Consider the following 17,613-nt stretch of genomic DNA (forward strand, 5'->3'; position numbering starts at 1 on the left):
ATTCTTCAGTATTTGGAAGTATGAATGAAATGAAAGCAAAGCTTTTTTATTGCTTGTATACTAATATCATATCTGTCGAATCTACCTTTGCACTTCCGCGGGACCATCGTATCTCCTCGTCCCATCTATATATATATATAAAAACGTCTCAGAATGTGACGACTCTATTCGCTACACTGCTTCATCGGATCATATTGATACAGGGAAGATATGTAAACGTATAGACAAGTCTGAAAAATTCCCAATGATGTTAGAATGCAAATTTTGGTCGTTCCCTCTGCGGGACTCGAACTCGTACCGCTGTGACATCTATGGCAACACCGCCTGCACAAATTCCAGCGCCCTAGACCACTCGGCCAGCTAGGTCATATAAAAATATACCTTGCGCTGACCGGGTCATTCCTCCTCGTAGGATTAATCTAAGACTGTAACTTAGTACACGATGTATGGTAGTACGAGACAGTTTATTTAGATGCTATTATGTAGGATAGAGGGTCAAATTAATGATGCATGTCACAACAAATAAATAAAAAATTTCAACGATGTTAGAATTGTCAGGTTTGTGATGCAAATTTTTGGTCGTTCCCTCCGCGGGACTGAAACTCGTACCGCTGTTTAAGTTCTATGGCAACACCACCTGCACAAAGTCCAGCGCCCTGGATTTACTTATCGAAATTGTTTGATATTTCCAGTTGAACCAATTAATCTTTTGTAGGAACAAGCCAGAAATTACAGCAGAGAAAGAACTCAAACTTTCAAACCGGGTAAATAAAGAAAAACTAATGTCAATATTTACATTAACGAACAAAATATACTTTCGTCGGTGTAATTTAAAATTGCAATCGTTGTATCTATGTTAAAAGTGTATATATTATCCTTTTGCTTTGTTTCATGGTTTATCATTGAGTGCAATGACAGAACCACCTTCCTTTTCAGAACATCTGAAGTTGATATCCGGTTTTCTTTATTTTTTTGTTTTTATGTGGAGACGCGGGGTGGAGTGTTTTTTTTTTTTACTGTATGGACCTTTTAGTTTTACCAAAATCGGTTATTTGTGTTTCGATTTTATATGTTCACGGTGCCTTTTGCTAAACGCCACGTCAGGTATCTCATTTCTTTCACTATTATTTCTAGGGACGCCAGCGCTACCAGGTGATGATATCAGAAGATTGACGGTAATGTTTGAGGAAGTACAGAAAATGGTGACTTGTGACGACTTTGACGATTTTTTACGGAAAGAGTTATCTGAAAAAATTCCGAACTATATTAAAGATCTCGAGGACTCAAAACAAGATTTACTGAGAAATGAATGTGCGATAATAGTCACAGGTACATCAGTTAAAAATGCCCCATTCATTGAATGTATTCACGTTTGTAGTTTTTTCATGTAAAACACGTAATAATCATGGGCATGGCTTTTTATTATCCGAACAGCGATAAATACACGACAATTACCAGTAATTTCAAATATTAATTTTTTTGTAACAAAATTATGTCAATCAACATATAAACAGATACACAGTCTAAAATTTTGAAATGCTTCCATGTAAGTAATATTAGAATAATAGCCCACGGGGAAATAAAAGAGATACTGATTATTAATTCTTGCACGATTCATGATTAATTATATTTATTTGGTTGATATCTTCATACATCCGTTTAAACACGAAGCTAATCTTTCTAGTACATGCACTGTTCGATATAAAAAACTGAAGTCATGAGTTTTTTCTTTATATCGAGTATTTCGTTTATAAATTATTCATGACTGGTGTTCATTGTGTCTGAAGCAAATGTGTAGCGTCGTCTTGACTCCTTTCCCAATTTGTCACTTATCATTTTGATTTTACTTTTCCATTTTCCGATTATATCCATATTTAGGTAAAAATAGTTTAGAAACATAATGGCAACGCTGATAAACCTAATTTTATGGAACTGTACTATGTGTTATTTGTATTATTTGCATTTTGTCTTTTGTATATATTTCGGTGGAACTCGAGAAAGAAGGACTGCTTATCAATGCAAATAGAATATTTTAATGATATGCTTTAAATAAAGACAGATATCATTTAAAAGAAAAAACTTTACATACAATTTGTACATGAAAATTAAATATTGAAAATTTCAGGAGAAACAAGCGCTGGAAAAACAACGTTGATCAATACTCTTATTGGCTTTCATGGACTATTCAGGGCATCAATCCATGCCTCGACGGTAGCTATTACTAGAATACGACACTCGGATACTATCCGCCTAGTAGTTTCCACAAAGAACGATATTTTGAAGGAGGAAGGACCATTTCAGGATCTAAGGACCTTACAAACTGCTATGAATAAGCTTTCTGATCTGTCGAATACGACAGAAATATCTTACATAGACGTACACTTACCAATTTCTATTCTAAAGGTATGATAAGATGAAGTTTGGTGGGAATTTTCTATGAAATCGTATTCGTCTAGAAAGGATGAAATGATATAAAAAATAGTCGGCACACCTGTAGGAACTTAGTGTGCCCCTCTGCTTCATTATTATACTGATAAATTCAAGTACCTAATTCTAACCAATAATCAAGTCAATTGTTATTTCCGTATAACAAGTGGCTATATGGCAGAGGTCATGGGATATCTAGTCAAAAGCCACTCAGTTGCCTTCTTTAAATCTGTTGAATTTTCCGCTTCATAGATGACGTTCTATCATTGCATAAACCAAAAACCGATGTTTTACATCGTATCTGTCCCAAGACTCGGAGGATAGAGGAGACTCCAGACACTAGACGGGCTTTCTCAGATCTACACCATCTACATCGGTGGTGTCTTATATCTTTTTGTTTTGTTTTGCTACATTTCTTACAAATAAGCCGTTTGATCAAGATTATATTGCCATAACTCATTATGACATCATTTCAAAAGTAGAACGATCAATAGTATTAAGATGTTGATTGTTATTGCCTAACCAAGTAAACAGAAAAATTACGAACTATTTGTCCTTATGTTGGAAGGCTAAGTTTTCCCATGTATAATTGCATGCTAAAATGTGAATTCATTTGAATTATATGCTCAAATATTTTACATCAATATTAATTGCATTTTGTTATGGTTTGTGCTTTAGTTATAGCAAATGTTATGTAGATTTTTTACACTTGAAGTACCAAAGTACCTCTGAGGCGTAGTTGAAAAGTTTACAGCGTACTAATGATGTAGAAAATCTCTTTTTTATGTATATCAACGAATATAACAAATTCATCCCCGAAAGTAGTCCAATAATATTTATCTTACACTCAGGGGTCCTTTGGAATAATTTTGATATGCTATTGTTATGAGTTTCAGAAAATTAAGTCAATTTTATTCATGTGTTTGATTTTAGCTTTTGCATAACCCTTCGGATTCCGAAAATACTTATAAGTCGTTCCATCGGTAGTTATTCATTTTGATTTTTGCACCATATTTGGCTTTTTTATATCTACATGACGTCAATAAAATTCATTTTGCAAATACTAGGGAAAATATGCATTCAGTTCACGGACAAAGCAAAGATATTCTATTCTACTGTAATAGATTCAATTAAAGTAATTCAAAAATATAAGTGTTTATTCTTTTTACTAATGCTCAAATCTAATACCTGAAAGTAAACAAGAGTCGCAAATCTAGTAGACATTACATGGGTGCTATATTGCTCGTGACGTTTCATGGTGGAATGGTAAGTTTCACCCGGATATATGACCTAGCAGCACTTGGGTAAATTGGATTTCTAACGAAGAGCAAATCAAAATCCTGATACTTATTAGTATGGGGATAATATATAAAATTTATTGTCACAAGATAAACAATGACAAATTACACAACACACATGTAAGCGAGTGCAAATGAAACTTAAAAAAATACTATGGCATTTTTAAATTTTCGTATTGCCAAAGGTCATTTCCTCAAGAATCCAACTTATTTTAAATTGAACAGTTCAATTCATTGTTGCGGGTGTTGAACGATTGGTGAGTAGGAGTATGAATCTCTGAATATTTTTATAGGAATGGTTTTTGGATAAAATGCTTCCCTTGTAGCTAAACGTATCTATGGTAGACAATTTGTGAATATTGATCCCTTAGCTGTTCATTGAATTATTTGAAATTTAAATAAAATTCGACTTAATGTCAAAACTGCAAAAAACTGAAAAATACACATATGAAAGTAAACATTTCCATTTTAGGGAAAAACTATAATTGTTGACACTCCTGGATTTGGAGATGATGAGAAATGTGAAAATGTGCTTCTTGATTTCCTTCCAAACGCGGTTGCTTTTGTTTTTGTCATAAATCCACGAAATGCTGGAGGATTTCAAAAGGACAGGGTAAGATATATTATTAGAATATACTTATCATCGATTGTTATGTTTCCGTAAACATCAAAATATAAAAGATACTTGATTTTTAAAATACAGTCATTGTGGTGTTGTTTATTTTCAAATGAGCTTATTGACTTTACACTGCGTTTTGAATAAATTATTGTGCATAGTAATTTAAAATTTTGAATTTTCCAAATCTTCCTTGGAAACATGATATATATCCTCTTATTTTAATAGTACTGTTTTGAGTAATTGTTATATTATAATAATATATGCTAACAAAAGTTCGAAAAATTGAAAAAAAAATCTTAATTCTAAAAAATAATATTACTTATACTTTAAACCGGGTTATTTATTCGACTTGTAAATATATAAACAACAATCCTGCTTATGATTTTTACATCTTTTACAAAGTTTTTTCTATTTTAAATTTAGTGATACATAAATTCACTCCATTCTATTTTAGATTGGGTGGGTGAGCAAATAATGTAATTAAAGTATATTTAGTTGTTTTATTGCAAGTTACATCGACATAATTGTTCTCAAACAGTTATGAGTTATAAGTTAAATAAGAAAAAAATAAAAGCATGCTCATGTACCTACACTTATGTGTTTTTATTACCTAATATTTGTATTCTCATTTCATCAAATCAGCCTAAAATTATTTTTCAGATTGGAAAAATTTTTAAAATAGTGAAGGATAACAAACAAAATATGCGATGTTTTGATGCTATGGACGACGCGCTTTTCCTAACAAATCAATGGGATTGTGTCGAAGACGCTGTTTTCGACACTGCTAATATGGAAATGGAAGTTGAAGAAGTGTGGAAAAGAATACAAAAGGACATCACAAACAATTGGAAAGGTTTACCACTGACCAACATTTTTCGGATAAGTTTAAAACAGGTACATTTTATTTTAATCATGACGCAAGATATGTGAATTACATTATGCATCACATACTAGAATGTGGCTGTTAAAATATATTAGTCGACGAATTGTATTGTCTCAAATTGAAAAATGTATTTTTAAATTAGTTTTTGTTAAATCAATGTTTTTGTAGGGCATTATTGATTCTCGGAAATTTGTGTAAACCTTGCCCATAATGACTATTTTACATAGCCTTGGTCTGTATTTAATTTTCAGTGTGTGATAAAATGTATATCGACTAATCAAAAAATTGAAATTTACTGTCCATTTATAGTATCGAAATCTTTCGAAGTTGCATTTGGCATTTGAATCCCAAATCTCTTTCCCTCTTTATTTCATAGCACTATTTTTATTTTTACAGTCTCGAAAGACCCCCCACCATCTTAAAGAAAAATGAACAAACAAAAACAAAAACAAAACAAAAGCCGTTCCTATATGAAAGTGAATCTGTCTTCGGTCAAATATAAATTTGATTAACAAAAAAGGGGAAATACATGGTGTTGTATATTGTTGACGCCTAAACCTTTTATTCAAGGAAGAGATTGTTGAAAACCACAAATCTGTGCTATCCTCTTTTTGTCTCTCTACCAAGGACGATGATTGTGATTTACCATCTATGTAAGAATCCGTACAAACAAAGTTTCATAGCTGGATCTGCAAAATGTACCACTAAACCTCTTTCAAAACTTCTATACTCACAACTGTCAAAGAGGGTCTGCAGTCCTACCAAAACACTTGTTACTCCCGTAGTGGTATTAATTCAATGTGGATCCTGAAAAATTCGAAAGATCGTTTGGAAACATTTAGTTCAAGATTATTATCTGAATATAATAGCATAAAAACCTATGATTTTCCACACTGTATACTTCTATTCCCCATACTCAGTTAAAATCTCGGCTTAAAAACATTATACATCGTTGTTTTACCAAAAAAAGACGGTACACCTAGATACAAATATATAGTTCTTGGTAGAGATTCCTCATACTTTGTAAGAAATAATTCAAAATCATCTTCCAAATATATAGAGGAAGATGTTTACAAAATGTTGGAATTTTTAATCGACAACATATTTGTCCAGTGTGGTGGACGTGTTTTTCAACACACGGTCGGCATTCCAATGAGAACAAATTGTGTGCTCCTTTACTTGCTTACCTATTCCTTTACTCTTAAGAGGCTGACTTTATAGCTGATCTGATCAGAAAGAAAGAATATCGTATGGCTAGATCCTTCAATCTCAGTTTCCGCTATATAGATGACGTATTATCTTTAAACAATCCTAATTTCGGGGATTTGATACATCGCATCTACCCAAAAGAACTTGAGATAAAGTTACTACAGACACTGTGAAATTAGCCTCATATCTTGACATACACTTAGAAATCGATGGTAAAGGAAAACTATTGATCAAACCTTACCACAGATGTGATGACTTTTCATTCATCTGTGGCAACATCCCTTCAGCACCTGCATATGGAGTGTTCATGTCATAACTCATACGTTATACCAGAGATTGCCGAAACTACGCAGACTTTTTGTATTGCACTAGAACTCTAACAAATAGGATTATGGAATAGGGTTATGTTGCTACAAGATTGAAGTCATCACTACAGAAGTTTTATGGTCGTCATTATGAACTCGTGGATCGTTATGATGTATCCATCTGCATCATGAAAACTGATTTATTCAACGTGTCATAGTTTTCCTTTCTTCGTTTGTGTACCCCGGACTTAACTTTTTATGAGCAACTCGGCGGGTGTTTCTAGAAAAGCAGAGGACGCTTACCCTACCGGTGCACCTGGTTCATGCTCCCAGTTTTTAGTGGAGTCCGAGTTGCTCCTTTGCTTTTGCTACTTTTTATGTATGATTTTAGTTACTTTATGTTCTTTGTTGTGTATGTCTGCTATCCATGTCGGGTCTTTGTCCCTGTATTACATTCTTTTGATTACCGCTATAACCTTGGTTCCCTTGATTACTCTTTCAAATGAAGTGTGCTCACAGATGCAAACCCCAGACCACATTGAATGCTACATGTAAAGAGTTTGAGTTATGTTTCATTACTAAAAAACACGCCCGCAGCGCCACACAACTTTCAAAATCACTTAAGTAAAAGAAAATTCTTAATTCCAAAATTTAAAACAGTTAAGAACATTCTCAGTACTTATTTTACTTTTGGTGGCGCGGTAGCCTGTTTACTTTTTAAAAATATTAAGGATACTTTAACGTTCCTGACTCTTTGTTTATTGTTTGTTTCTCTGTGTGATGCTTTTCTTTGTTCATAAATTATTAAAGCATTGTTACAATATTTATGCGTTTGTAATGAAACTTTAATGCAATTGCAAGTACGCTTCGATTAAGATACCAACCAAAACGTTTGTCAGTAACATGTTGATATTGATGGCGTAAAGAAAACACGACAATACCTGGTAGACGAGAAGTCCATTTATTCTAATTTAAAAGGAAAACACTGAAACATTTCATGGAATGATGCACTAACACTTGAAAAGGTTAAGTGAAAAATTCAGTTTAGAAAATGGTATAATATGTGATTCTGTTTGCTTATTCATTAATTCAGTTTTGAGGGGGAAATGTGTTTCTGTACATTTCAAAATAAATTAATTTGAGATAAATATGTAATCTGATTGGTTAAAATAATTTTGTTATATCTCAATGGATAAAAACAATATTGACATGCCCCTATTCAGTTAAATTCAGAGCTACTTTTCTCATGTTCAAAGATACAAATATGTTTTAAAATTAATTTATAAGAATATGCTTTACAAAATATGGCTATGCAAAAAATTTTGTCTATTGTACTTCGCGCAATAAACAATATGCACATGGAAAATTTATGTTATTTTTCAATAGACCAAATTTGTATCATAGCCAATTCTTAATGAAGTAATAGCTTTTTATATCTACATGTATGAATTCAAAATTCTTCTAGGCATCAACACAAATCTATCAAAAATATACATGTACTTATTCTTAAAAATAAAATTACTATCTACAGGAAACCATGAATATAAAGGATATCTTAAAATTTTTGCCTTCAACGTTAGGACAGTGTTTTGATTTTAGGCCATAAGTTTACTGTTGCAAGAAATCTTGGATACTTTTTGATAAAATTTCAGCAACATTATCCGTTTCATGTACATTCGTTACTTTTTATGATGAACTTGGCGTGTTTTTTTGGGAAAGCGATGGACGCTTACCTTACCGATGCACTTGATCCATGCAAACAATGTTACTTTGTATATTTTGTTTTGATTATTTTATGATCTTTGCTGTGTGTGTATGTTGTGTGTATGGTCTTTGTCCCTGAATTACACTCTATTGATTTCCGCTAGAATTTTGGTTCCCTTGATTACCCTCATTTTAGTATTTTAATAGTCATAACATTTTCTATGTGTAAGTCTTAAGTATACTTGAAGTAATTAGTTTTAAGAAAATTATTCTTAATTGCAGGTACACATGGGCCAGGACACCGCATATACAAACGAGTATAAGATATTCGAATCCAAACTCTCAGAAACTATAAACAGAAACCAGAATAAACGAGTACAGTTTTACTTTGAGTAAGATTTTAGCATGTGGAGCAACAATTATTTTTACTAGGTCCTATCAAGGGGTAAACAAGTACAAATATTTCTGTAAAAAAATGTGACAAATTAGTTAAAAATAAGGACTCGAGACATGAAAAGCAACTTTAACTATATAATGCAATTTTTAAGGGGTTATAATCACCTATTAACATTATAAATCTTTGAATTTCAATAAAAACAATTAATTCAAAATCCATTTTTTCGTAAACCTCGGAAATTAAGCTAATTCCAAAATCCATCACCTAGCTTTGGGTCTACATCACTTATCATCCTTTCCTAATCAGTGCAGCTTCCTTGGTAAGTAATGTTCGTTACTCAAAAAATCGTATCTATCTAATGTGTTCACTTTATAATACGTCCAAATGCTTTTTTTTCTTTTGAAGGTGACATGGGATTTCTAAACTCTAAAATGAAAACTGTTTGAATGTTGTAAACTACTTAAACAATAGACTTTCTCCCATGTCCAAAAAGCACCACTCTTGAGTAGGTCAACCAAAATTATTTTACCACGAACATTTTTAATGTAGGTTTATATACGTTTGTTCTCCCCTCCTGGTTACCCTAACTTGACAGTTATATTTAGATAGACATGCACAAGTCACATGACCTATGCATGATGTCATAGAATTTTTTAGGCTGAGGCAGCTGGGCCCCAAAAGAATTTCAGTAAATTTCACTTGATGGAATGCAGCTTTCCAAACTTCGTATTTATTGGACTTTTAATAGCCGTTTTACTTTCATTTTGTGCATCTATTCATAGCATGTGTTACGTAAATCACGTAGTATTTTAATTGTAACACACGAACGATGCCTCTGAAGGCAAGCAACAGGGGTCGCATTGTGCATCATAATTTTACCGTATAATTCATCATTATTAGAAAATTGGACTGCTGGTCAGCTTAAAACTGAACTTTCAAAAGTTGGAATAAGTTTTCCTCGGAACGCGCGCCGGTCCCACTTGGTTTCATTGTATAAATCATAAGGTCGTACACGGAAGGTAACCGTAACAGCTGAAGGGCCAGCAGCCCTTTTCACAAAAGATCGTGAGAGTAAAGTCGGGCGTGGGTTGTGACCTCACAATACTTTACTGTATTGTGACTTTATAGCTTGCGACTGGTTTTGCACTTAAGATTTTTTGTGAAAAGGACCGCATATATTGGAACGGCTGACACTATACATGTGCGGACGTCAGATGGAACAGCTGAGATAATCATGCCCGAAACGGAACTTCCGGTAGTGCATGAAAAGAATAAAAATATTAACAATGAAATTCTCAGTGTAATTCGAGAATTGTCAGCCAACGCAATGCATTAAAGAAGTACATGAACTCTGTTAGGAATGACATTCAAACGTTTAAAGGCACCAGACACATGTCAGCAGCTGCTGGAAGCCCAGTCCAGGCGGTGAACACAGAGCTAAGAACAAACATGACTATACAGCTCTGGGGTTCCCGAAGAACTTTAAGAAGACACAGCACAGAGCATATTTAAATCTTAACTGTACTGACAATTCAAATCTTACCAACACACAATACACAAATCGTAATCAATTCTTCAAAACAAAGTTCGGCTTTGCAAAGGAATCTTTTCCTTTTTTGGACACAGAATCACCTCTGTTACGCAAAAGTGTATTGGAAGGTAAGGATGTTCATTTGGCAACATTGCTCATACTACATTTTAGTTACTCTGAAGAGAGACAATGAACGTCTATACCCCAGGCTAAATAAACAATTGTCAATACTAGAATTTGTTAATGCTTCCGGGATATACAAGAGCATTAATGTGTGAGGTTTTTCCACATAGACGTCCTGAACTTCATCTTTATGAAAGAGACATTATAGAAATGGCAAACCGGTATGTTGGTGATGGCTTTTATGAGTACCACAAGCTTTTTAGTGCCAGTGCTACAGCCCACCTCAAATATCAAGGGTTGCCAGTAGATTGGTCTGTCAGGAAAAAAACATTATTCTGCAATATATTTGCCAATATGAAGCCAATCACTTGTTTATATTGTCAGAGTTAAACCATTCAGTGGCCTTTTGCCCTAACAATGTTACGTTAGGAATTCTAATGTTTCTCGGATTTCACAGCCAATTTATAGAGAAAGTTCTGAATGACAATAGGCATACCGATGCTTATGGGAGACTAAGGATTACTAATGGTGGTTTATACAATTTGCAAAGAAAAGAAGTATTCGACCAAGATGTAACAATTCACATGTATGTGCTATATGTAAGAAAGCTTGGAAGCTCGGTTACCTACGGAAAAAAATCGAAAAGATTTGTGAAATCATAGAGTAATTTCTGACTTTAAAATCATGTACAAAGAGACAATTACTCAGTTTATGGGGTCATCTCAATTTAGCATGCAGAGTAATTTATCCTGGACTTTCATTTATTTCGTATCTAATTAAGCTTTTCACAACTGTTAAAACTGCATCACCACGTTTATCTTACCAAAGAATGTAGATTGCATATACAAATGTGGCTGAAATTCCTGTCTGGATGGAATGGCGTTTCTTTCTTTCTAAATTAGAATATTACTCCAGCAACTGATTTGCATTTATTCAAAGATGCTACAGACTGCGCCTTTGGGGGCATTTATGGTACCATGTGGTTTCAAGGGAGGTTTCCTTCGCAGATTTCGCATAACAAAGAAGCTTCTATGGCCTTATTTGAGTGATATCTCATAGCTATGGCTATAGCTTTCTGGGGTAGTACAATGTACTTGGGCTAGGCATAGAGCTGTGTTTCATTGTGACAATATGTCTACAGTTGCGATTTTAAACAAAGACTGCAAAGTTTCGACAGCTAGCACCATGGGCACATCAATTTCAATCACCTTGTATGCAGTGGAAAGATTTGATGTGAAGAAATGGTTATGGGACGATTCTATTAGTGCTAATACAGCAGCAGCTTATTAAAAAGAGTGGTTTTTAACTTTCTGCCAATTTGTCACCTTGTATGGTACGGCTAACCAACCAGGAGACCCCCTACTATAGACGAAGAGTTATTAATTAACTTTTTTTATATATTGTTATCAAGCCCTAGATCTCAAATTAGCCACTATTACGATTTATCTATCTGGATAAATCTTACTTAAGAAAAGGTAGAAAAAATCCACTCAAGTATAATGATAGGTTAGAATGTATATTAAGCGGTACCAAAAGAATTCAAGGTTCTAATTTAGCTTTAAAGAAAGCAATCTGGTAACTTCATCTATTTTGACAGTGATTTGTAAATTATTACTACATGTAGGATGTAGGCGTGCCTGCTGCCCCCCCCGGGTACTAAGATAAGACAAAATTTATACAGTATCTGCCGGGCTCCCCAGATACAATGTACTTTAATTTTTTTCCATTTTTGAGTTCACAAGTATTTTCATTTTTTACATCCTTCATGGCTCCCCCAGATACTATTTTCTAAAATAAGTTTTTCTACGAGTAGCCCCCGGATTGCCAAATTATGTTTTATGTTTTAATTATTGAATATTGTGTTTATGTAAATATTGTGTACTGATTGTTTGCTTAGTTTAAATATAGTTATTTAAATTGATTTATTAATGTCATGTTTTTGCGTTTACAAAGATGTTATAGGTTTTGATTATATAAACTCACCATCTTGTGGACTTGTAAGATGCGAATGTACATTAAGACAAGATGTACGTATATATGTATTTACTAGATGTAGTTGTTTTTAAAATTCCATGAAACTTACACAGATGTGTTGTCAGCTAAGATGGAAAAAGATGTGACAGAAGTTTGATAGTTTGATATGTTGAACTCGCATAAATGGACACCCCAGGAAGTGTTCCTTTGCTAAGTATGAATTTGGTTTCTCAGTATGATAAAATGCATACAGATGTACAGAATAATTGAATGCGTTTTCATGGTTAAGAGTGCATTTGGGAAGGTGTGTATTTTCTTCTTGAGAGTATATAAAATGAAAATTAATGGGTGGTCTTTAAATTACCACTTCAAGTTGTAATTTATTGATATTAAAACTTGATCCAATCTGATTGAATATGTTTAATTGTCGTCAAAACCATTATTTGGTATAAAAGCCTAGACAATTAGCTGTATTACAAACTCTAAAATATGTTTTTCTTCGAAAATCATTGTATGTAACTGGATCAAACACATTTTATTATTTATAGGGCTTATAGGTCTCGTTACATGATCATGTAAGTTCCCGAGACTAACCGTAACGCTGAATCCGATGCACAGAATGTTAAGCATTAAAATCATATCAACGATATGTATAAATACGATGATATATACGCTATAATAAGTTCGGAAAAGTTACACACACACACACACACACAAAAGAATATTCAAAAAATTATGCATTAAATCACTGATCCTGAAAGTAGCGAACTAAATACAAATCAGTCTTCGATTTTAAACATGTTCAACAGTAGGATTTTTCAGAGACAAAAGAAAATTGAAAACGACCGGATCAACATGAAATCCATAACGAGACTTGCTAGACATATCCCCGCATGTTATGCAAATTACGTTTTATTCACAAATATTATATATCTCAAAAAACAAAAAAAATTGTATTTTTTTCCCTTTGCTGGGTGATGTGGCAAATAATGAATATCTTATCTGAATTCATTCTAAAGTTAACAAAAAGATGCAAGAAATTATGAATGTTGAGTTAAACTATAATCTACAGCTGTTTGTATCCATCAATCCTTTATATTTTGATTTCAAGGGACAGTTTTGTATTAAAATAAACAAATTCAATTCAACTTTAAAATGGTATCATTCATTTTAGATTTATAAAAGATTTTTTTGGAAAGGCCGCAGTTGAAATTCTTGCAGTGCTGGAGTTTATGAAACTTAGAGAAATGTGGAAAGAGGAGAATAACCAAATGAGAGCGGACTTAAACAAGGCAATTGAAATGTTGGAGAAAGACAATATCGAGGTACACAAACATACCAAGGAGTATACATAATGTTGACACAAAGAAAGTACATGTAACCTGTATAAGTTTCTATCATTATTTTTCCCGATGATGTGCAGTAGTGGTTGAACTAAGCTGAACAGAACTGGTTGAATTCCCTTCAATTGAGTATGCCAAATTTTACTATTTTTGGTTCTATCATTTCTCAATGTTATCGAGATCAATGTAAAAAAGAGTGATTTGGCGTTAGAGAAGGTAACTTTGGTATTTTTTTCTGATACGTACAAACATAATAGAAGAAGAACTGGTATGGTGAAACGTAACAAATGCCCCAGCGCATGACATCAGTACGAAATAGTAAATACTTTCAGAGATCACCAAAAGGCCTTCAAAAGTGTAAAAAGTGTAAAATAACCTTTGAGTAAGCTCTGGCAGCCCCCGACAACAACGTATTAGTAATAAAGTCCAAGGTATGTGAACGATGACAATTCTTCAACGTCTAGATACAAAAGTAATGTAACGACACAATAATAAAGCGACAACAATTTTTATCAATTTTCTTTTTATTAGGTGCGAAATAATCAAAATCATTTTCTTGACCTTTTTGATTATACACAAAATCATAGGAACAATTTCCACACACAGAGAAAAGTATATAGCGTATCCATGGCAGCTTCTAATCTAAAGTGTTGAAAGTTTTTTTGTATTGTATTAGTTATTGATTATTGAAGGTCATAATCAAGTATTAATGGTGTAAACATTCATTTAAACGACTTCTTAATGATAACATGAGGTTTTCCATGTTTTGTATATGTTACAATATTGTCACATGTGTTCGCGTTAAAAGAGTGGAATTTGAACTTTTACAATTATATACGTATCGCTATGGTCATCGCTAAGCTTTAGAAAATAGAACAGTTTGCGAATAGAAGGAAGTAGTGCCCCTGGCTGGATTAAGACTAAGTTCTAATTGTCCTAGGATCTTTTTAAAAAGAAATAACTTTAAACAAAATAATCCTAGGACAGTCCTTGGTAAGACCGTCTTATGGACAAATTCTGATTAACACAGCGAAATCATGTGTTCAGTCCTACAAGTAATTTAAAAAAAAACTAAGAACTTTAATTATTTAACTTTTAAAAGGTAGCTACATACGTGTATCTATAATAAGAGAAATGCATTTGCCTTGAAAGCCCGCAAAGTATACAGTAACTTCTCTTTTAGATGTAGACTACTAATCATTTACAATCTGTGGGAGCCGGCAAAATTATACTTAATAGTTTGTACATGTCGCCTCACAATACAGGACCACCCTCATCATCCGTAAGTTATTTGGGTGACCAGTCAATAGTTTAGACGATCAAAGGACCGCTAACATTTAGACTCAGGCCACAAGCGATGGATAAACACAACATTCAAATAATTGCAATTAATCAAAACAAGCAATTGAAATTATCTATACTAACTTTACTTCTATGTCCCCATTTTGAAGACATATGTATCGGAAGACAATATAAAACATTGAAAGAAATGTTTAAACGTATATTTTGTTTTGGTTTGAAAAGTACGACATAAATGCAATAACGGCATACCAGCTTAGCAAATCAAAAAAGACGTCACTGGTGACCAGGGGTTATATTTGAGAGAATTGTAGAATGAAAATATTACCAGACTTCCAGTTTACAACTGGAAATAGGCTTTAAAAAACGTCCGTCATTTAAACTTTGAATCGTTTTGCATAGGCGGTGTGTTTGCTCAAATATAAAGCTTCAAAGGATAGAGATATAGCGTTTTAATATGACGAAACTTTCTCAAGTAGTCCAAATGGTGAACTTTTGAACAAATTTCGATGCATTTAAGAGCGAACTTTGCTCACTTATAACGATTATAAAGTCAAAATTAAAATATAGTGACGCTTTGTACTGGTCAGCATTAAGGTGTTGAAGAAAATATTCTCAACATTGATTACATATTGATTTATAATTTCATTATTTGAAAATATGCACTTTCCTGTTATTCTAGAGGCAGAAGGTACTTGATAGGTGCAAAAATGGAACAGTAGACAAATTATCAAGGGCGTTGGAAAAGTATCTTCACTCTCCTGGTGGCAAGGCGGAGATCTTGAATATCCCAAGGTTGAAGAAGGATTCACATTTAAACGTTTTAACTGAAGTTGTTAGTAAAATAGAAGAGGGAATAACCACATGGGCCACCAATAAAGAAGCAAAGGAAATACTTGAAGAAGCAGAAAAAGAAATAAAAGATGTAACACAAGCTATCGGATCACAACTAAATGTCATAGCTGGTGGCCTGGTTAGTACAAGAACATCTGGCATCCCGTCAATTAGTGTACCTACTTGGATGTTTGGAGCCGTCTTGGCAAGTCAACTTTCAGTAGTTATTTCAGCAGTTTTGGGTTCCGTCATCGGTCCTATTATTGCTCTTTGTGGTACATTTTTTTTATTAATTTAATCAATGACAATGCAACAATGGCAAGCAATACATATGATAAAGTTATTGCAAAGTTATCAGCAAAAAATATCATTGAAACTTCAATTGGGTCAGAAATCGAAAAAATAATTCACAACATTTTTGATGTAATGGTACCAGAACAAATCAAGACTATTTGCGATAGGCTTGGGGGTGAATATGATTCAATTGATGGGAAACGTGAGCGTATTGTGCGCCTTAATCGTCAGGTTGATATCATTGAGCAGAAAATGGAAGAGTTTAGAAAAGTATATAGTCAGTATGACACAACAAATATTGACAAAAAGGCATTTTAAAGAGATCAATATTTTGTTCAAACAGAAATAATTATCATAAAAAACCCAAAACATGGTAATGGTAAGGGAACTACTTGTATAATCGATGAAGAATAGCGGCCATGTCTTTTCACGGATACAAGCACCACTATTTAGTTTTTATCTGCATCCAATCAACATGCAATAATGGCGACATCTTGGTAAAACGGAGTTCCGTCCTTTGATCCAGAGGAAAATAAAACATACGTGCAGAAGCAAAAACGGCGCGCCTTGCTTCCGAACTGCTAGTACAAATGTTTTCTAATGATTCCTACTTCAATCAATTGAACAGAAATGTACGATTACAGTCTTTTTTTTTAATTTCTTACACATTTTAGGAGTGTTTCTAATTTTTGAACACGTTATAACCTGGTTTGCGGCAATCATGGGTGATGATTTTTAAATCATGTTTATAAATAAATGAAAAGAGGTATTGCTATAATTTTATATAACGCACATGTAGCTTTTGAATCAAATAATTATTTTAGGACGTAAGATTACCATTATACCCCCCTCATATACACGAATCTTTCTTACAAATCCTTCCGAATCTCCATGTAGCAGATCAGTAAAACTTCCACGAACTTTTGCTAATTAAACCACTTTTATGGTTGAATTGCGAGTTCAATACGAGTTCACGATTCCTTGAGATTAAATACGATCAATTTACGAATGCACATGCATGCGATATTGGTAAGAATAATTGCTAGTGCAATGCGAACTAGTTAATCATGATCTTATTTAAAGCAGTAGGAAAAGTTTATGACTATTATAATTAAAGAGACCTTCAAGTTTCCCTTTAAACTTTCGAAAATGCATTCATATGCATCAGCGGCATTTTTTGTATTCCTTTGTGTTTATTAATTTCTTTTCATTATTCATTTCTTTCACTTATTTATCTTTTTTCATTCATGTATATACATACTTACCTTGTTCTCATGAAATGCACTGTATATCAATTTTCATATCTGATATTGAACTTGCACCTTATAGTCACTATATATTTGAATGTAACGTATCATATTTTGTGATCGTGT

At 33.3% G+C, this 17,613-nt stretch overlaps 1 protein-coding gene across 13 annotated transcripts in view; it reads left to right on the plus strand.

Moving 5' to 3' along the window:
- Positions 1 to 17,009, plus strand: part of LOC148601816 (uncharacterized) — a 36,842-nt gene extending 19,833 nt beyond the window's left edge. For 8 of the 13 annotated variants that reach the window (XM_088556881.1, XM_088556884.1, XM_088556882.1 and 5 more), the window contains 8 exons: positions 716 to 764; positions 1,135 to 1,329; positions 2,126 to 2,403; positions 4,198 to 4,338; positions 5,005 to 5,238; positions 8,728 to 8,837; positions 13,645 to 13,795; positions 15,795 to 17,009. In XM_088556881.1, coding sequence (XP_088413007.1) covers positions 716 to 764; positions 1,135 to 1,329; positions 2,126 to 2,403; positions 4,198 to 4,338; positions 5,005 to 5,238; positions 8,728 to 8,837; positions 13,645 to 13,795; positions 15,795 to 16,244 — 1,608 coding nt within the window. In that variant the 3' untranslated portion in view covers positions 16,245 to 17,009. Of the gene's footprint in view, positions 1 to 715; positions 765 to 1,134; positions 1,330 to 2,125; positions 2,404 to 4,197; positions 4,339 to 5,004; positions 5,239 to 8,727; positions 8,838 to 9,247; positions 9,388 to 12,583; positions 12,775 to 13,644; positions 13,796 to 14,996; positions 15,105 to 15,794 lie in introns of those variants that run through there. The other 5 variants (XR_015917385.1, XR_015917387.1, XR_015917388.1 and 2 more) reach the window with 5 other exon arrangements.
- The last annotated feature ends 604 nt before the right edge of the window (positions 17,010 to 17,613 follow it).

The sequence above is a fragment of the Perna viridis genome, chromosome 12 (genome assembly GCF_037379345.1).
Source record: "Perna viridis isolate PV_CMFRI_1.1 ecotype Kerala chromosome 12, ASM3737934v1, whole genome shotgun sequence".
Classification (NCBI taxonomy): domain Eukaryota; kingdom Metazoa; phylum Mollusca; class Bivalvia; order Mytilida; family Mytilidae; genus Perna; species Perna viridis.